Here is a 21666-nt window from a genome sequence, read left to right as displayed (position 1 = left end):
TATAACCAAGCCAAAGGAACTTTTTATTGGAGTGGTGCAAGTCAGAACATGCAGCTCTCCACTAGCACAAGCTGGTGATGCTTGAGACGACCATGGCCGCATTATTTCTTATTGCTAATCACAAAGAGGAGCCAGGCTTAAAATTGCAACAGTGGAGTAAAAAGAAACACTATAACATCAGCTATCACTGCTACCTGGCTTTGCCTACCGATGCAGAGGCCGGGGTTTTACCTTCTTTTCGAAAAACAAAGCTATCATTGCCATTCCATCTCTCCAAGAAGCTCAGCTCCAAAGTTTGGTATATTAGTTTATCTTCTTATCGATGGTCAAATCTGATAACGAATGTGCGGATCTCCATTGGCCCCAGTTCGACTACGAGGTTGGAAGGATCCACAGATCTTCCACGGACAACATTTTCTTCAGAGGGAGGCCCTTCCACCTTCCATTTCAGCCTCTTCTTCTCCATGGCGGCACGCTCTTGGTTTGCAGATAGGTTTGTTTCAGTGATCTTGCCAATCTGGATTATTCGGATTGGAAAGAGATTGAGAATATTCATGAAGATTCAAACAAAATTGTAAATTTAAACAAATTAATGAAGATAACCTTTTTATCATGGAATACCCTCTTGAGGTCGACACTTGCCAGAGCTGAGAGATCCTTATGCTCTCCAGCCTACATGCACAGGACAAGTCTTGTAAGTTACAGTATATGTTGAAATTCCGCTAGGTGATAATTAAGCATATGTTGTCTCACTTTACAATACAATGATGTAACTTGTTTTATCTGAACACAAATTTAGCTCCATTTGCAAGCTCACATTACCATTTTTTTCTTCTTCAGATGCTTCCAATGTGGAAATTTGTAGCAATATCTTATCAATTTGTTTGGTTCATTCCATATACATTGTTCCTTCTATGATAAATATCCACAACTATGCTACCTGTACCCTTGGATCGAAAGGAGTGGATCCAAATAGTTTGGGGGCGTCTTAAAATTTCTTATAGAGAATATGTCTAGTTGTAGCAAGAGAAAGTAAGAGATCAAAGTATAAGACCTCATATAGGTGAGCCAACCGAAGCAGAACACTTCCATCTTCGAGTTCCTGTACAATGCACATGCATTTAAAATACACAGCTTTTCAAGCTATATACTTGTAAGTAGTATCAAAGAGATCCATTTGTTGTAGCTAATTGACTGATATTACTTGCAAGTTGTAACAATCGAACCAGGCAGGATACCAAAACTAGCTTGCATCAATACATATATAAAGAATACAAAATAGTACACTGCTCAAAGAGTATCTCTTGGCAGTCCATACAAAGAAGTTGATCAAAGTTTTGATTCCGACGTAGTACTATACTGTCCAGCTAAAGATGAGAATGTGTGAAAACCTTCCGCGTAGTAATTGGTCAGTACACATCTATATAATTAAATATATTTACCTCTTTTTAGAATCAGGACTATATTAACTTTTTAAGCACATACTCCGTATGAAAATCCATTGAAAGACATACCTGAAGGGTAAGCAATGCAACATTATCAGGTAAGCTGTAAGTCGGCTCCATTGCCGAGAATGAAGGAACATGCGAATTCACCCAATTACCTCCATCCTGTAAAATCAAGTAGGGGAATGTTCAATCCAAGAATAACCTCTTCTAGTTAAAAAAAGAATATGAGAATAATCGCTTGACCGATCATGAATATGAAAAATTCCAGATTGTACCTGCTCTGAGAAAGCAAGAAGGAAAGGGGAATATATTTCCTGACCGAATGTACGTCGCCACCTAGCTCCTTCTCCTTGTGGGTCAATTTTGAGATAGTATTTACCTTCAATCTGTCAACATCACATAAGTCGCTTTAAATAATAATAGCAGGACTCATGTGTTGCTACAGACTAAAATGATGATAATGTATGTTTATAAGAATAATAACATCATTGAATTGAGGTGTTGCTCGGTGTATGCCCAAATTCATGGTAGATTATGGTGTTTTTGCAAAAACAGATTTATGTGAGCAGTAAGCAATCCCATCTAATCTCAAATGTTAAAAGCACATCAGATGGCTGGTATGGCCCAAGGCAAACGGTCCCCCACTACCAACTTGTTTGATTATAGGAGTAAAGATTTCTGCACAACATCATGTGCGTCAAATGTAATATAATTTTTTTATCTATAATGCCAATGCAAATATATCTTAATATATATACCAATAGGATTTGGTAATAGAAAATTAAATTGCTTCCTCCATGACAAGAGTTGACCAAAGAAATAGGTTATATATATACAGATATTACTTTCATGCCATTTGCTTATTGTCCTTATCAAGCTATCAATCCAATCATATTCAACAATGTAATGCATTCTCCTGCTGCTAACAAGATTTCAGTAACAAATAGGTGATTTTGACTTCTATCCAAAGAACATGATCAAGAAGATATTTCCTTTTACTTACAACTAGTCCTTCACATTGATTGTCGAAACAGACTGTTTCATTTAATGCTTCTGCAACACCACGGCCATCATCATAGAGTAGCCTCCTACATAGGAAGTAAGATGGATTTAACTGAGCATAGGTAGAATAGGGGAAATACTAAAGTATAAAAGAGGCAAGATAGTACTGTGCAACTGTGCTTTTTCATGCTGTACCTGTGTAGCATTAGCTCTATTTGTCCATCCTTTATGCTGGAACCTCCAATAGACCTGTCTACAAGTACAGACAGCTCTTTGCTGCCATCTTCCACATAAATGCCAAGATTAACCTGAAAATAAATACAAGATCATCTATCTGTACATAAATCAGCGCCAATACAATCTACGAACAGAACTACATAATAGTTTGCAATTATGGATTCTCTAAAATTGAACATCACATTCCTAATTTCTTCATATTGAGAATACCATAAAATAGCTTCACTCTATGCATGTTAAATTCTCGGCCTTACCATTACAAATAATCCCATCCCTACCAAAGTTCTCCAAAGATTACTACTCCCTCCGATCCATATTAATTATCTCAAATTTGCCCAAAAATGGATGTATCTATGCCTAAAAAGCATCTAGATACATGTAATATTTCGACAATTAATATGGATCAAGGGTGTAGATATTAACTTCTTATGTCACCAAGTTTCCAAGAGAACAAACATATGGAAACAGACAAAGAGAGCTGATTTTGCTGGCATTAGATGTTTTTTACCAACTTACCACTTCTAGCACAACTAGCAACCAGAAAGATATTTAGTGCAAAATAACCCAAACATGATCTTAGAAAAATGACCGAAGAAACCGAATCAAGCAAAAAGTGCATAAACTGAGTGGAAATGCAAATTCGACTCCACTTTCAGATATAGTCAATGATGGAAAAAGGATGAAAGAAGTCAATTCATATTCTTACTGATACTAAATTTGCTGACTGAAAATGTATTACAGTAACAATAACTCACAGGATAATAGTTTCCGGCAATAGGTTGATGCACTTCGATCTTCCAATCCGAGCGATAATCTCGTACCTTGAAGAAAAGAAAGGTAACATATACACTAATATAAATATGGCATCATTGTGCATCATTAGCTCATTATATCACTTATTTTCTGTTCTGGTCATCCACTATGACATTGTTCAGATTCTCCCACCTTTCAAAACTAGTGCAGGAATCATTAACAGGCAATAATTTATGAATTATTTTACTTCATAATACATTTAGGGGAAGGACAATAAATATGTGTGGTCTAGGAAGGGGTAAAGTTCCAGTGCATCATACCCTTTTGATGAAATCACGCCCACTGGAATCGGTATAAAATATTCCATTTGTTGCCATGTTTGTAACAATTTCAGTTGATAATTCTTTTCCATTTCCATCATCTACTGGTATTGGTCCAATCTATGCAATAGAAAAGTTATTCATAATATGTTCGAAATCTGTAATGGGAGAAAATCAGTAAAAAACAAATTATGCAAAATGTGAAGCCCCCAAAAAAGACGGCGCATTTTATTGACAGAGCACTCACTATGAATTCGGTTTCCACATAGTCCTTTGCCTTGTAAACTCTGGTTATCTGTGCAAACGAATGAAAAAACTATATTAGTTTAAAAAATACAAAAATAATGACGTGGATTAATAAGGGAAAAACAGAATAAACTCAACATTTTATTACTATGAAATATTAATCTCACATTTCTTTCACCTATGCCAATTATCCAAAAATCATCTGTATGAGTGAGTATTTCTCTGATGTAATCATTGGTGAATCTTGCATACTATGCAGAAGATGTTGAGTGAATTATACTAGTAATCTATGAGTTCAGGTTGTACGTTGATTCAGAATGAATTACATTACATTCAAAGCGATCATTCTTACTGTTGCTTCAGCGAAACAAATGTGGGCTAAAAATTCTTTGAACCTTAAGATGCGGAATAAAAAGGAGGCAAATAAAAGATAAATTAGTGATAACTAACAGTTAAGACAACAAAATTTAAGATAACCTGATAAATCCATGAATTAATCTGCTGGTGCACTTCATCCAATATGGGCCCACGCAGAATTGTGAGAGGAACCTTGAAGTGGGAAACACAAATTCAAGTAAGACCGCTGATGCATGTTTTTAAGATCTCTTGACAGATATTGAGATGTATCTGTTATTCTAGAGATACTTTAGTCCCCTCATCATACCTGACCATCAGTCTTTATAGGAACTGTACCTATAGGGCGAAATACGTATGCTCCAGAAGTCTACAGCCCAGGTTAAAAAACACCAGTATAAGTAATTGCTACTTTTGGGGTAAATAGAACACTTGTAAATAGAAAACTTGTGCACCTGATAATCACTCCCACTTCCATCATGTCCTATGTAATACTTGTACTTCTGCTGGAAACTTGCTTGAACCTTGAAACGTGTTAATGGCGTTTGAGTACCAGTCATTAAGATCACAAGCAAAAGTAAAAGAAATAAATTCGATATCCAATACCAATCAACGCAAATGAGCTGCTAGAGAAGACAGCCCTGGGTAATCTTATTTAGTATGCAACTTCATTAATGAAAATAAAAATAATGAAAAACAAGGCAAGAGACAATCCAGATTGAAAATAATAGTCCCTCCGTTCCATAAAGATTGGTGTGGTTTTGAACCACCGCAATCTTTATGGAACGGAGGGAGTACAAGCCTTTGGAAAAATACCTGAGTCTTGCTATCGGAGTATCGAGACAATGCTCCAGCTGTATCATAATGAAGTTTCAAACGTCCTTGCCCAACTTGCAGTTTTCCATTTTTACCTCCCTGGGAGTATATAGTCGATGTCGAGGAGACAGATGCTGGAATGGATAAGAAAATTTGTCAAACTTTCGAGCAATCCTTCCTAAAATTGATGCATGTTAGATGAAAGACATGAATTCACCTGATCTTTTCCCGCTTGAAACAATATAAGTGTTAAAACCAAGTGGTGGTACAGAAGCAGAAAAGGCAAGCCAAAATTTGGGTTGTGCAGAAGGTGATGTGCCCAGGTAGGCTTTGACATGTTTGTCTCGTATGTTCAGTGAGGCACTAGCTATAGGCAGAAGTTGCGACTCGATTTCTTTTCTCTCAGAATCATGAACAACAATTGAGTCACTCATAACCTGTTAATTCCATAAATGGGAACATTTAGTTTCATGGTAGTGTCACTATTTATTGAACACATTTTATGCATATTCGAAATGGCCAGATATATCAGCTAGCGATCAAAATCAAGAAAATCAGGCCATGAATTGCATACTGGTATACGAAGGACATCCTCCCGTTTCCATCCAAGAGAGTTGTACACAACAACAACCTGTAGCAGAAATGTCGAAAACAAAACGATCAATGTTGTATGGGTTAAACTTCTTAAGAACTATTATGCATGAATTCAAAATCAATACAAATTTAATCTCAAAAATGAAAAAAGTCATGCATCAGTTGAGAACAGAACCCACCAAGCTTTTGCCTTGAGAAAAGTTCACCTCAGAAGGGGGGCAGTATGTAATGTTTAGGAGAGGACACTGAAAGAAAAAAGATATCAGTCCATACTAAATATCAAGTCATTGTGAACTAACACAAGATCCATTTTCAAAGAACCTCCAAACTGACCTGTCCAAAGTTTGTTGTTGGGGATTTACAATGGGATTTTGAGTGAGACTCGCTCAAGCAAGCGAGAGAAGTCGAAACCAGCTCCTCAGCCTGGGAAATAATCAAACCAAAAAAAAACCCGATCAAATCCCAAAAGAAAACATCAAATATGAATTTCCCCTCTATTTCACCACTGTTCTCAGCCCACAATGCGCACATAACAGGGAAATACTAAATCTAACAAGAATTTAATGCTACATGATAACCATAACGTACCACAACCGATTATCAACTCTTAAAGCAATTACATGGGGGTGCAAATTGGAACACTACAATACCCAACTTTTGATTTCCTCAATGGGCAGACATTGAAACGGAGTTTCTTGAGGCAGAGATAAATATAGTGAAACAGAGGGAGTACAATTTTTCTCTCGAGAAGCTTACTTTCTTATAGCCAATTGATAATCTCTTTGCATAATCATTTGCAACATGTTGCTGCTCCGTTCCTGTAACAGCATCGTGGTGTTGAACAAGAGCTAGAGCATCAGCTAAACTATCTGTTGTGGGACCTGAGTTGCTTCTTCCTTTGAAAACTTCCAGCTGCCTAGCTGCCTGAAATGTGAAAACATATTCACCTTTGAGCATACAAACTTTACGAAGTGACATATAAATTATATAATATTGGTTTTATACATCTGGAGGACAGTATAGTGAAAGAGGGAGTTATAAGTACCAAGTAGTATCCACTCATCATGCGGACATATTGTTTGAAGGCTGGTCTGCTTGTAAAGTAACCTGTCCAGTATGAATTCGGCTTGTCTGCATATCTGTGGAAGAAATATATTGATATAAATGTGAAAAGAACAGATGCTAAGTTAAGCGTCCAACTAAGAATACAAAATAGAACATACGGGAAGAAATCATTTGTCTTGAGAGGCCATGTCTCACTTGCAGCAAATTTTGCATCAGTATAAATGGAAGGTGTGGAATACAGAGCATTGACACGGCCATCCTGAGGTATGGTCAAACAGACATTTCAAATATATTGCATGATCCATAATGATCATCATGGTGAGAACTCAAGAACACACTACTATGTAGAGATGTGATTTCAACTTTACATCATGGAACTACATATAGTCAAGTTTTTAATTCCAGGCCCATCATTTACCTTGTTCACATAGTGAATTAATTTGTCCATCTGTCTGAACCAACTTTCTGCGTATTGATATTTGAAGTCTGTTCCCATTGTAAACATGATATGGTTTGTCCTTGTGATATTTGCCTACACAGGGAGATAGAAACGGGTATAACTTAGGATGAACACCTGTACAGCTGAATAGACTTACCACTTTTAGCATGTGGTACTATTAACTTTCCAGCATAACTGCAAATACATCCAAGTAACATAGAACAAAGCTGCATTCTCAATATCAGAAATAAACTTTATGATTGACGGCCATTCTAATAAGAAGTTTGTAGCTTGCAATCATCACCATCAATGAGCATGAGACTTGGATCTTCATGCAATGTATATTTAACAAGCAAAGATATACTCATATGCATCAGCTGATCAACGTAACTGTATGAGCTGTTCCCCAAAAAAAGTGTAATAATTTGAGGACTACAACTGCTAACGGCGGGGAACAGAGCTCGACTCCCCTGTCGCACGGACGCACCTCCCTAGCAGCCCGGGGATAACCCTAGCCACCGCCGCCGCCGAAGACCCCCGCCCTCGCTCTTCTTCACCGCCGGCGCTAGCCGCGGCGGCGGCGGAGATCGTCCCCAAGCGGGCGGGCGGTTCCGGCCAGCGCATCTCGCGGGCGTGAAGCCCTCCGAGGCGGCGCAACGGCATATCCGGGGAGCTGCGGGTGGGCGGCGCGGCGACTCTGCTGCAGCACTCCTCCTTCTGCGGCTGTGGTGCTGCCCCCGTCCCCGTGGGGTGCCGGGATCCTTGAGCTGCTGCGCGCTCGGCGGTTCCAGGAAACTTATTGACGGTGGCCATCATTGTGGCCGTGCGGGTTGCGCGGTGTCTGGAGTGGGGCGGTGAGGCGACAGTGCTCCTCGGCGTGCCTTCGTAGTCCCGTGGGCGACGTGTTCGTCCGGCGTCGGGGGTGCTCTAGTTGGCCAGCTCGGATTTGACCTTGGAGGGCAAGGCCCGGTGAAAGCCGGGCTCCGGCCTTGACCGGCGCCGATGCCGACGGCGCTCATGGGCGTCGTTTGTGGCCTTTGCTTCTCGACGTTCTGTCTTTTCTGAAACTAACACCTGAAGCGATGTGTTCTTTCTTCAGTTATCGTGCGGTGGAGATCGAAGATGGCCACCGAATGATGTACAACGGCTGCGATGGAGCCACGTCATCTATTTACTATTTACCGTATCATCTTGTCTGAACTCGTAGCAGTTGAGCTACCGTTACTTAATGAACTGTCAATTATAAACTGTAATTCCGTGGCAGGCTTATAAGCTGGCTTGAGCTACCAGAATAAAGCTAAGAAGAAAAACCACAATTCTTCCGGTTATACACAGTTTGCTTCAATTTCACCTAGATCCACTTGATTTCCATCGATTTCCAACTCGAGGCTTGACAGAGGTATCGAAGCGTGGGGGTTGGGTTCTCTCGTAAAATCCCACTCCTCCCTCCCTGTTGAGATTTCCAACTCGAGGCTTGACACGTTCTTGTCGTAATTCCGAGACTGATGCTCCTGAAAACCCCAGATCCGTTAATCAGTTGTGATGAATGGACTTTGGGTTGCAACGAAGGTTTTGGTTTTCCAATGTGTTTTTTGGATCATCGGTTTTAGGATTTTATTCGGTATCAGAAAGTTTGGAGTCACGAACTCGGCCTAAGCTCGAATCGGCCTCGCCTAGCTGTTGACGCCTTGGGCCCCAACCGTTTGGCATGGGCGACGCGAGCTTTGTGTGTGTTGTGGTGAGGGTCTCGTTTTTGGTCGTCCGCAATGAAGCTGGAGTTGCCAACTCAAGAGAAGTGTTGTGTGATGACGATGACCCCGTGGACAACCTCGACAGTGATCTTCTTTTCGCGCCATGTTTGCAGTGGTGTGTCTAGCCCGGTCAGCCGGCGTTGCCCTGGTGCAGCCATATTCCATGACAGCGGTGTGGACACATGTGTCTGTTTTTCACTGTTTTCCGCAATTAATTGAGCAATTCTTTTCTTAATTAATGGATCGAGGCTTTGGTCTTCGGTTTAAAAAAATAATTGCATGAGCACATGAGAGCCTAGTGTACCTGTGCCAGAGCTGCAGCAACAAAAGCATTCACCCGATCTTCAACATTGTAATCAAAAAGCAGGGGATCGTCCTGCATAGATGAAAGCGCCGAAGAATTGGCCCCTGCCTGGTGTTGAATAAAATTCCATAACTGAAGCTTTCATGCATTTACCTGGACGATAGGCGAATCAGCATCAACTTCAAAATAAAACTCGCCAGTTGGTGGTTCATAATTATTCGGGAAGATGCCAGAGAAGATCTGAAAGAAAAATGAGCAAATTCCCAGCATTACATGTGAAAAATGGTTTATCTGAACTTAAGAACATCAAAGTTATTTACAGCATTTCATAATGGAAAAGGAAAGGCTGCTTACATCAGCTGATGAGCCGAAGGTCTTGGAGCCCCTCCATACAACCTCAAGTTCTTTTGTTCCCTTCCGTTTGCCACGATCTTGGTAATCAATACGGGAAAAATATAAAGCATCAAATCCTACCTGAAAGATCAAACTAGAAAATCCATTAGTAGAAATTCTATCCAAGAAATTAATATGGTACAGAATGTGTCATCCAAACTGTGAAGTTAATCTTATCATGCAAATGTGTATCAGTGTAATAAGGAACTGTGACTTACTTTTATTAATTCCTGTAAAAACTTTGAAGTCACTTGAAAAAATGAAAGCATGGAAAAAATGGATACAGAGACTTACTTGCGCACCAAGCAGGTAAGCCTGAACTGCAGAGTGCCCAAATGGATCAATCTGCCAACCAATTCTTGGAATCTGAGCAAACTCCTCCTTGATGAATCTGTGCCCCAATGTAGTCTGATCTATCATGTCGATGTAGTGTACAGCCGCCTCGTCGTGCATGCACATGCCCCCATTTCTTCAACATCACAAACAGCATCAGCATTTTATCAGATATAGAACAGAGACATGATTGCCAGTGCAACGTAAAAAGGAAAACTTTGGAACAAGAAGCAGCACACGTGAATTCTAGCTGTCCAGAGCTGACGAGCCCCTTCACCGTATCCTTAATAATGTCACTCTGCTCTCTCCACCATCTCTGGAAGAAGGCCTGCAGCCATACATACACGGTTGCTAATGGAGAAAAAAAATCACATCATCAAACCCAAAAAAGAACCACATTTGCAAAACCGTGCAGTTAGATGTATGATCCCTCTTTTTCAGGAAAAAAAATACAACTTCGGGTCGACACCTCAGAAAAAACTAATATTTGCTGATCTAGCATTTTAGCTCCCATTCTTGAAAATAACAACAAGGAACAGAGTTCCCACATTACTCTGACGAATACAAATAAAATAGTGACAGTTAATGTAGGTGCTTCTGAGATTGCATTTTTTGGCCCTTGTGCAGATGAGAAATTTCCTTACCTGCTCGACGTAGATGAACTTGCGGTTCTTGTCCTTGAGCAGCGCCGGCACCATCGAATCCAGCACGTTTTGAACGCACGCGTCCTGCGACCAAAATCCGCCAGTTTAATTTCTGATTTAAGAACATCAACCAGAAATGCAATAGTGCAAAAAATCACAAGATTAACGTCACACAAAACCATTCCAAAGCTACACCAAAACAAGGACGAAAGTACGAAACACCTACAGAAAAATAGAAGAAAATCTCAGAGAACACCGCGGCAAGCGTGGCGAGCAATCCCAAATCGAAAAAAGAAAAGAATCACGCATGGCTTTCTCTAACGAAGCTAGTGCCGAATTAAAGACCTTAAACGGAAAGACACATCGCAATTTTTGGATTGGATGAATTATCGGAGGAGGATCGTTTAACTGTAGCAAGAGCGCGAAAAATTGAGCGTTTCTTATCACAACCGTTCTTTGTAGCAGAAGTTTTTACTGGTTCTGCAGGAAAGTATGTTCGTCTTGCAGAAAAGAGAAAAGTCCCGGAAAACAAGGGGGCATTCGAGCAGCGGAAACTAACCTGGATGGAGGCAAAAGCTCCATTCAAACGCAACAGTAAAACAACGATAAAATGGAGAAAAAAGTTTATAGAAAAAAACAGGATCAGAAATCTCGGAGAACTCTAGCTACGGGGAGCATTCGGGGAAAACCGGAAAAGAAATTACTCTACCTGGATGGAGTTGTTTGATCCGACGTAGTACTGGTCGACGGTCTTGAGCCATCCGACGTCGTCGTGGGTGTGGGCGACCATGTGCACGTTCAGCTTCCCCTTCACCACCCCCGCCGACGTGTTGTAACGGATGTACGCCGCCTCGGCCCCGAGCAAGCTCATGGAGGCAGCGGCCAGGAGAAGATGGGCCAGACGGAGACGGCCCATCATGGCAACTGCCGGCGGCCACCAGGAAGCTCGTAGAATAGCGCGAAGTCGAGTAGCTGGCTAATGGCAGCAGCGGGAGGGGTGCCTTGCTTTGTGCGGGCAACTTGGGCGCTCCTCTGTCAGGCTTGACTCCTCTGCCGCTTCAGTTCCTGCGCGAATGCAGGATAAATGGAGGAAATGAGAAATTGATTTCTACCGGCTGGAGCTGAGATGGGCAGGCCACTGAGTGCCTCCTGTGTTAGGTGAAGTGGAGCAGTACACTCGTCTAGTTTATTTTACTGAAGTCAAAAAATAGATGCTTCACCTGTTTTACTTCGCCTAAAGTAGGGATTAATTACCCACCAATGCCATTATGAAGACCGAACCGTTATCTCCCGAGACCCTCCCCGATTCCTCATCTCCCTGCTCGGCTCCTTCCCGTACGAGTTGGACTTCTCCCATGGCAGGATTGGCGGCGCATCTCCGGCCCTAGCAGAGCCCGCCGCCCTGCTCCTTCGTGGCGCCGCCACCGCCGCGTGGAGGGCCGCTGGCTGGGCCGCCTCGTGGTCTGGCGGCCTGGTCCTCTACTGCTCCAACGCTAGCCATTGATTCAGCACACCGTGGCCTGAGCAAGTTCTTTGTTGATTTCTCCATCCCGCGAATTGCTAGGTTCTGTGATCCTACACGAAAGTGCATCAACACCAATTGTGCAATTGCTAAGTTCTGTGATGTTTGTGCCAAGATATTTTAGAGGTGGAGTGGAGCTGATTTTTGTGCCAAACACATTTATCAGGTGAAGTGGAGCTGAGATGGAGTGGAGTTTAAAGGTGGAGTGGAGTTTAGGTGGAGTGAAGCCCTCCCAAACAGGCTCTAAGATAAGTCAATACTTCCCCCATTTCATATTAATTGGCATGAATTTAATACAACTTTTTATTATATCCAAATTAATATGTAACGGGGAGTACTTGGTATGAGATTGATAATAATGAAATTTGATTGATATAGTGTATTTACTTTAATTTATTTTATTTTATTGCGTTTCATGGAAGAAAGGTACTCTGTTTTTAGATACAGAAAAGTACCACAACGCCGTGGAAATATTTACCTTCGAGATTGGTCAACCTCCCTGAGGACGTTATGTTGATTGCCACAGAAATTATAATTTTTCATGGCCAGACACAAGTGACACCAAACCTAGCATCCAACCATGGCATTGACATGTGAAGCTATGCCCAGAAAATAGCTAGTCATGCGATGCACAGTTAATGACTAGTTAATCTTTAAGCCGTTATTATTTGTCTAGATCATTAAGATTTACAAGTCCATACGAAACGGATTCCCACTTACGTGGAGCTCCGCCAACAACTTAATGGGCGGACGAAAACCACTCTAAGAGACCCTATTGTTCCTCTCGAGCCTTCTTCCTTCTTCTACCCATGCATTCTTCCTCCCCAATCCAGTCTGGGTGCTCCTCCCCATGCTGCCTCGTCCACGGCCGCCTCCCCCTCGCGCCGCCGCGGCCCCACCCCTCAAGTAGCTTCCTCTCTGTGGGGGAGGTCTCCGGCGTGCTGCTGGGGCACCGCAGCCCTGCCCGCTGCCGCCACCCTCGCCCCACGAAGGAGGTAGGTTTTTTTTTCTGCATAATTAAAAGATAAAATGCAAAGTTCAAAAAAATTAAAACCTTCAAATCAGAAAAATAGAAGTCAAAGTTTGAAAGTTAAAAATTAAAAGATCAAAATATTAAATGTCAAGAAGCAAAAAATTAGTTTTTTCCAAAAATGGCAGAAATAAATAAATTCTAACAACCCAAAAAAGGCATGTCGGATTTCATCCGCTAGAATTGGTTCCGGCGGTCACCCGCCATTTCCAAAACTATAATCACCTTGTTGGTCCTCTCCCCGAGAGAGACAATATTTTAGAGTTGTGCAGGTCTCTGATAATCATTGGTTTTTACCTAACCAAAATATATACTCCAGCTTTTTTAATTATTTTGGGTGATATAGATCTTCTTAATGATAAAACTAAATTTTCTGAATGAGTAGTTTAAATTCATAATACATTTATTCTAGATTAGGTAGTCAATACATATTTTAACAAGAGAGTTGTATCTCATTAAATAGAAAGATAATATTAATTTGCAGTATAAGATTAACTTTTACAGTTTGGATGACAAATTAAATCATCAATAAATTATATATCAGTTGGAATCAACAGTACGACGCTTTTGCCCATTTTATGGTAGCAGATTTTGCGAGTTGTTGCGACAATCAGCAACTCGTGCTTGGACCCCTTGAACGCGACTACGCGATTCCGTCGCGCACGGCATCCTAACGTATGCGCGGGGGCAGGGGTTGTGGTCGCACGCATCGGCATCAGGAGAATCATTGGTTATTTAAATTGTTTGGCAGATCGTTGGAGATCTGAACCGCCAGTTGCTTTGTCTCCTCCCATGACCCGATCGACCACCCACCGGACTCGGAGATCACGCAAGAAATGGTTTGTTTTCTTATCCACTTGAGAGGGATGGACGAATTGTTTAAGTTGGTATTTGCCGTGTGTTGACCTGTGCTCTTATCGTGGGGCGCAACATGCCCACGTGAATACGCGATGCTGCACACACTCGGTAGTCAGAGATTTGTTCGTCCAATTGGTCATGGTCTCAGTTGGTCATGGAGGTAATCAAGCTTCCCAAAGCAGAAGTGTAAATAGCAGTTGTACTGACACATCATACTAGTATGAAATTCAGTTTTTGTAACACAACGGTGAGCACCAATGCTTGCTTCCAATTTGTTCAGTAGCTTTGAACGGATAATATTACTCCTTCCGTCCCATATTAATTGCCGAAATATTACATGTATCTAGACATATTTTAGTATATAAATACATCCATATTTAGTCAAATTTAAGTCACTTAATATGTGACATAGGGAGTAGTATTCCTGCTCACTGAGTCACGTGTCACTAGCTAGGGGGTTGTTTGGTTGGATGGGCGGCCTTCGTATTGTCGGTGCCGGGCCTAGAGATGCCCACCTTACTGATGTCGGACTGGATGACTTGCTAGCACCTCGTCGGTGCAAGCAAGTAGCGGGTTACTTCATCGGAGAAGGACTATGGGTGGAGGAAAGCTCTCCTCGTTGACGCTTGGACGATGTATCGACTCACTAGCACACACAGTTTCATGATGTAATATCATAGAACAAAGATCTCAATATTACAACGTATCATCCAGAATTAAAAAGGTACTTACAACTCGTATAACCTCACAGGTTAGCTGGAAATAAAACAACTATTTAGTAGCGGAAAGCGAAAGATACAAGGACACATCAACACCACGGTGAGAGCGTGTTGGAATGTAAGCCCGTAACCCAAACATGCAGAACGTACATCTTACTCGTCGTCGGAGCTTCCTGCATCATTAAACGATGCAGCCACTAGGGTCAATACATTGAATGTATTAGCAAGATTCACTAGGAGTTATATCAGAACCTACCAAGTATATGCATAATGTGGCAAAGTGGAGTTCAAAACTATTTGCATAAAAGCTTGGTTATTGAATCATATATTTTATTCAAATAGAATTTTATCACTATTGGACACGGAGTAGACACACCCATGCTCCTATTAACTTAGAGCACATTGAAGTGGATTCATCAAGTGCTTCTACCCTGTTCAACCATTCATTTTATTTAAGAAGTTGGAATGAGTGAGACTTTCCTTACAGCTCCACATCTAGTTGCTCAAATTGTCCATTGCCGGGGACACGGCTAAGTACTCAGTTTTGACGCTCTCGAGAGTTTGTACACATTCCCCACAAGAAACCGACGTGTTAATCCCTTGCTGTCCTCAGGGTAGAGTAGCAACGGGCATCGGTTACGAGATTTTCAGAGGTAATTCCCTAAACCACGAGATAATCACGCTCCCCCTACACGGCTACCTCAGTACAATTCCTCAGGTCTAGATTCATACAACTTACTCTTGTCTCGCCAGAGCCCATATAGCATTGTGTTTGTACTGGAAGCTTCTAAATAGGAAACTGGTCTAGTCTCGGTTACCCCAGGTGGCATTCCACATTTGCAACGTAGACGCTCCCCGAATCCACGGGAGAGACGTTCATGGACGATCCATTCCTGAATCCACAGAAACTCGACTCAGAGGGACGCATAGAAATGGACCTGACGCCGCTAATCCTCAAAATCTTCAAAGCAGCCCACCGAGGATGGTTCATTGAATTATTTGTTTTGCCTTACTTCTAACAAAACATTTCATATCGCCAAAAGCATAACAATATCATAATATAGTTATTTCCCCCACGATACTATCATAGCCTAGCATTCAACTACAATCGATGGCAATTTTGGTAGCAAGGTAATGGCGAGGGTAAACTAGACTAGATGGGATTTATAGCTAGCATAGAAGTACGAGTAATATTCCTGATGCATCTAATAAAACATCTAGTGCATAGTAAAAATATTTAGGAGAATGATCAAAGTGAACTTGCCTTGTCCAAGGTTGTGGTAGTTCTCGCACTCTTCGTAACAACAAGGATTACACTCCACACAATCTAAAATAAAAGAAACATGCACATAATAAACACAACATCCAATACAAAAGCATGCCATGATGCATATGCCATGATGATGCATGCAAAGGTTACTTCTAAAGTAAAAAGTTTCGTTTCTGTTTTGAAAAGTTTTTCAAATGATTTGGACAGATTATACAACAACAAAGTGGTAATTAAAATGCATGAAACAAGAATAGGGTTTAAATCAAAATATTGTGTGGCTTTTGCAACATAGAGCAATATTTAAACTTGTATGCATTATTATTCACAAAATAATTTCTTTTCTGGTCCTAATGGACAGAGAACAAGTTTAAATAATTTTACAGTAAGTTATCATGCTCAAAACTATTTTAAAATAATTCATTTGAAATTTAAACCATATTCAACCATTCTGTAAATAGCTTCTGTCTAAGTTGTTCGAAACTGAAATTAAACAGTGCCAAAATATTCTACACGTTGTGAAGATTCCAGAAAGGTGCGGAACACAAATTTTGGACAAACGGTTTAAAAGATATGAGGCTTTGAAGTTATAGGGGCTTTTCTGCAAAATTGCATTATCTAATTCGGCCGAAATAAAATAAAAGAAAAACTCTGCCAAAGGGCAGCGCACGATAGGCCGGGATCTAGGGTTTCCGGCCGGCGGCGGCGCGAAGGCGGAGCGCGGGCGGCGCAGGCGGGTCGCGCGGGCGGGGCGGAGTCGCGGGCGGCGGACGGCGCGGGCTCCAAAACGAGGACGGTTCGCGTCACTACGTGCGCAACGAAGAGAGGAAGAGGATTAGGAGGTCGGCGCGGGCGGAGACTCACCGGAACGGCGGCGAAACGCGGAAAACGGTGGCGGCCGAGAGCAACTCCGGCGAGCAATTGAATTCAAACCGAGGCGAAATTGGACGAGCGGTTTGGGGGAATTGGAGGAGAAAAGGAAGAGCTTCGGGGTGACGTGGTCACTTTTGAAGATTGAGGTCGTGGGCGAGCGGAACTCGGAGTGGAGTCGTGGGCGTCGTGGACTCGGGCGCGAGCAGAGAAATCGGACGGAGGTCGAAGAAGGGTGGCGGGGTCCACCGGTCAGGGGCGGCGGTGGTCACGGTGCGGCTGAGCCGGTCGGTTCGGTCCGGTTCGGCCGGTTCGGTCCGGTTTTCTTGGTTTTTCCTTTTCTTTTATCTATTTTCTGTTTTTGAACCTAAAAATTGATTCGAAGCTCCAAATCACTCCAAATAAAATGCAACAAAAAATTTTAAATCATATTTTCATATGATCTAACTTTTGGAACAAGAATTTTCTCAAAATAAAATATTTAAAAATACATTTGCCTATAAAATGGCTTTTAGGGCCCTTAGGCTATCGAAACAAATTATTTTTCAAAATAATTTCAAAAGCCAATTTATGTGATAGCTTTATATATGCATTAAATCCCTTTTTAAACCAATAACCTCATGGGTTAAAATGCAAATACTCAAAAGCAAGATCAAAGCCCAAAATCAAATAAAAGCATTTTTGCAAAAGGGTTTTTCGGGCAAATTTTTGGGTTTTCAAAGTGATCAAATGCAAAGGTGACATGATGCTTATGATATGCAATGCATATGAAGAGTTTTAAAAATTGGATGTTACAAGTGTTGGCGTAGATGTTGAAGTAGATGGTGACGTTTCGATGATGTAGTCGGTGCCCTGCGTGAAGCGATGGCGTCTATTCATGACACCATGTATGGCGGTGTCTCGATGGACACCACGTAGAGGGACGTCGCGAGCGGCTGCGTCTAGCATGATGGGCATGCTGACAGCGCAGCCGACAAGTTGCCATATTGACGATGACGGTGCGTATGGCCATGCCAACGGCACAGCCGCAGGCTCTGGGTGAAGTGGATGATGACGGTGTGTATCGTTTTCTCTGTTCCGACCTGAAAAATAAAGATTAATACTCTCTACGTCCAACAAAGTGAGCATATTAGGATTCAGTTGACCAAGTCTTTAACCATAAATTATTTTATTGGTATATGAATACCTAATCGAAACCATAACCATAGGCAAGTACTTTTGATTAGGAATACAATAATATCAAATTTCTGTCATATAATTTGATTTGATGTTAACAAAGTAATTTTTGTCAAAATTTCAGTAAAAACGAGTCTAATATGTCCACTATTGTTGGACCGAGCCAGTAGTTTGGCTCCCACCACCTTCTCTACCCTTGGCACCCAAGTACCAGTGGATGTGTAGAAAATCTCAGAGATAATTTATTATAGAAGACGGCAAAATAAACTGCGCAATGAGATAACAGTCGATGTTACTAGTATCTCATTGTGCAGTTTATTTTGCCGTAGAAACTTCTGCACACCATGTAAGGATTTCCATATAAAAATCTTGACCTTTGCTGGAACTCTCATCTTCCACTACTCCCTCTGTCCTATAATTTTTGTCTCAAATTTGCTTAAAAATGAATGTATTTATTTTAAAAAAGATATCTAGAAACATACATGTAATATTTCAACGAGAATTATGTAAGGAAGAATTTGCATGCAGTGGGCGGCGGAGTGCTGTTGGGATGCTTAGGCATCGGGCTGGTCGTCATGACCTGGCTGTACAGCAGACACAACCAGGCGGCGACGTTGTACTCTGCATTTATTAGCACCGTTCTTTGTTTGCTCTGGATGGTCTTACGGCTACAAGATGAGTAGTAATGATCAATTATCAATTGTGAGAATTGTCACTGAACTAGGTGTAACATTTATATTCGGAGTAAAATTCAGTAGCGGTCACTGATTATCAATTTAATTAGCCACCGTATTTTAAAAATCAAAAGTTACGGTGCGTAAACTTGATGAAATATTCCACGTACGGTCACCCGCACCATATTTTGTACGTATGGGTCCGTAGCCCGTGCTAGCTCAGTTCGGACTTCGGCATTTTGTCCTAAAAACATGCAAACCCGGTGGATAATAATTCGAGGGGTAAACTGCAAAAAAATAAAGCTGAGGTACGTACAAAATACGGTACCGATGACCGTATGCGGGATATTTCATCAAGTTCACGAACTGTAACTTTCGGTTCTCAAAATACAACGACTAAATTGAAAATTGAAACCAAGTTCAGTTACCGTGAGTGCATTTTAATCTTTATATTTGTACGTACTTTAACATTTCTTGCTCCGCGATAGGGTGGCCACTAAACATTAAGGATGAGCGACACGAAGAGGCGATGAGTTACTTAGGCGTCGGTCAGGCGGCCGAGGCTTTATTAGGGCTGTCAGACCTGAGATATTGGGGGTTTTACCCTTGTAGCTAGAATATCTCTTGCGCAGCATTTTTGTGTACATTTGCAACATCGAAAATCTATCAAAACATTTGTCTCTAGAAACTCATCGCAACATCAATTTTTTTTGAATCCAACATCAGTAGCTCGAGGCAATTTTGATCCACAAACTAGTTGTAGCATCCAAAATCTTGATTCGTCATTTGCAGCACAAAATAAATCCCCTGACAGCTGAAGGAGCAGTATGGTCGACTAGAGGGGGTAGGCGACTAACAATTTACCTTTTCTATTCACTGTTAGGGATACAAGCATCAATACATGCGTTCACTAAAACGCCTAAAGGATGAACACCCTTAGTATGATGCAATAGCAATAGGTCGTTCTCAATCCAATCCTCGAGCTCAAGAAAGCAAGAATCAGCACCGAGGCGACCACTTTCGTCTAGGGTTTCCAACAACCCAAGAGAAACGAAATCAACAAACGAAACAAGGGGAATCAACTTTTTAACTTGGTGAAACCCTAGATTGAGCTCTTCTCTTCCTATCCTCAAAGTATTGTCTTGGGGGAGATCACGTCGGGAGAGAGATCTCTTGATTTGAAGCTTGTTTGTGAGAGAGGAATGGGGAAATTTTCAGGGCTGTGTCAGGCAAGAAGCCCGTTGGGGATGAAGGGGTATTTATATGGGGTCCCCAAAATCTAACTGTTATGCACTACGCAGATCAGACCGAAACTTCCGGTCTGGAGCCGGAACTTCCGCAAATTACCGGAACTTCTGCATATTCCCAAGGGAACAAACAGAGAGCAAACAGAGGTTGGGGCTGAAGTTGCACCGGAACTTCCTCCACCTGATTCGGGTTGAAGTTCCGGGTGGAACTTCCTCCACCTCGAATGTAGCCAACACAAAAACAGTTATTTGAAAATTGGTTTCTTCTCTCACTTTTTTGGTAGGCTTTTTAATGGGTGCAATATACTCCCTCCGTTCCATAATATAAGGCGCCCACGCATCTGGAGGTGCAACTTTGACCATCAATTAGATTATCAAAATGTGAATTATGTGTTATAAAAACTATACCACTAGATTTATATCTGAAAGAAGTTTCTGACGGTATAAATTTTATAATATATAATTCACATTTTGTTGATCTAATTGGTGGTCAAAGCAAAATCTTAAAATGCGTGCGTGCCTTATATTATGGAACGGAGGGAGTATGTATTTGTGTACGTGAAAGTGATTCACCCATTACCTTCTCTTGTGTACTCTCTTTTTATAGTACGGAGTTCCTACGGCTCAATATAAATAAAAAGCCGCTAAACACCGCTACGCTTCTTTCCTTTTTTAGGGCAACGAATCGTCTTGTGCCAAATGATTTCAAATCTGAAACACTCAAGCACACGATTAGTCCACATGTCATGTTGTCATTAACACCAAAACATTTAGGGATCGAAATGCCCTTTCATCTCTCCCTTTATGGTGTTTGATGACAAAATAACGATTTGCAATAAGATATAACAATAAAACTTAAAGCAAAGGGATATAAAATATAGACGGGCTCCCCCTAGATATAGGCATCATTTAAATTTGCTTTTGGAATGCAAAATGCACATATTCTAGGATGAACGCTCCCCCTAGATTTTATAAACCAACAACTCAATTGCAAGGGATTAAAGATATTTCAATTAGAGCTTTACAAAGATATTTAAGATTCATTCATACAAGATATAGAGCGTATCTTCAATAGGCATATCAAAAGTGAATGAACCCTACATGAACGTATCCAAAGTGAATGAACCCTACATGAACGTATCCAACAATATATGGAGCAATGCTTTCATCAAGCATAATGGGTTAGATAAATCCAACAATTGAAATCATACCTTTTGCAGTGAGATCTTGTGATGGAGCAATTCTATAAGGGCAAAAATTGATAACATCTCCACACAAGATTAGTAAGACATGACATGGATATGAAGCACTATGAGATATAGCATGTCACAATAGATATAAAGCATATCACAAAGTGATCATTAAACACATGACTAGTTATCACATCTCAAGCATAAAGAACATGTCTTACACACATGTATCAAAGCATAAGGACCTAAAAGGTTACCATTAGTTCAAAGCAATGACACGACCTCCATTGGGCGTCATCTCCGACTAGGCCTGCGGCTTCTATGGTGGCGACAGGCTCGCGGTTCTCGCCGTGACAATGAGCACTTTGTTGGGAACGTGGTATGCTACAATAGCACAAATAAAAGTTTATATCA

The 21666-nt window shown here is 41.3% G+C and overlaps 1 protein-coding gene across 1 annotated transcript; it reads right to left on the bottom strand.

Annotated features, from left to right (window-relative positions):
• Positions 1-11779, bottom strand: LOC100831774 (alpha-mannosidase At3g26720). Its single transcript, XM_003577470.4, has 29 exons — positions 11409-11779; positions 10700-10783; positions 10295-10383; positions 10017-10191; positions 9684-9803; positions 9483-9569; positions 9330-9401; positions 7254-7367; positions 6994-7094; positions 6816-6909; positions 6527-6694; positions 6104-6193; positions 5950-6015; positions 5751-5807; positions 5394-5613; positions 5177-5310; positions 4816-4884; positions 4671-4730; positions 4484-4555; positions 4008-4055; positions 3761-3880; positions 3443-3508; positions 2646-2758; positions 2452-2536; positions 1724-1834; positions 1515-1610; positions 1055-1102; positions 604-672; positions 1-517 (listed from the first exon to the last, which is right to left on the bottom strand). Exons 1-29 carry the CDS (start codon positions 11616-11618, stop codon positions 317-319), a joined length of 3039 nt encoding a protein of 1012 aa, XP_003577518.2. The 5' UTR covers positions 11619-11779; the 3' UTR covers positions 1-316.
• Positions 11780-21666: the final 9887 nt, after the last annotated feature.

Source organism: Brachypodium distachyon, chromosome 4 (genome assembly GCF_000005505.3).
Source record: "Brachypodium distachyon strain Bd21 chromosome 4, Brachypodium_distachyon_v3.0, whole genome shotgun sequence".
In the NCBI taxonomy this organism is placed as follows: Eukaryota; Viridiplantae; Streptophyta; class Magnoliopsida; order Poales; family Poaceae; genus Brachypodium; species Brachypodium distachyon.
Note: the sequence above shows the minus strand (reverse complement) of the source record. Positions and strands in the feature narration are given on the sequence as shown.

Coding starts and splice junctions, on each gene's coding strand:
- LOC100831774 (XM_003577470.4), bottom strand. CDS start 11,618: ATGATGGGCCGTCTCCGTCTGGCCCATCTTCTCCTGGCCGCTGCCTCC. Junction 5,614..5,750: donor AGGATGTCCTTCGTATACCA/GTATGCAATTCA, acceptor TGGAATTAACAG/GTTATGAGTGACTCAATTGT. Junction 3,509..3,760: donor GGCGTGATTTCATCAAAAGG/GTATGATGCACT, acceptor CTTTTCTTCAAG/GTACGAGATTATCGCTCGGA.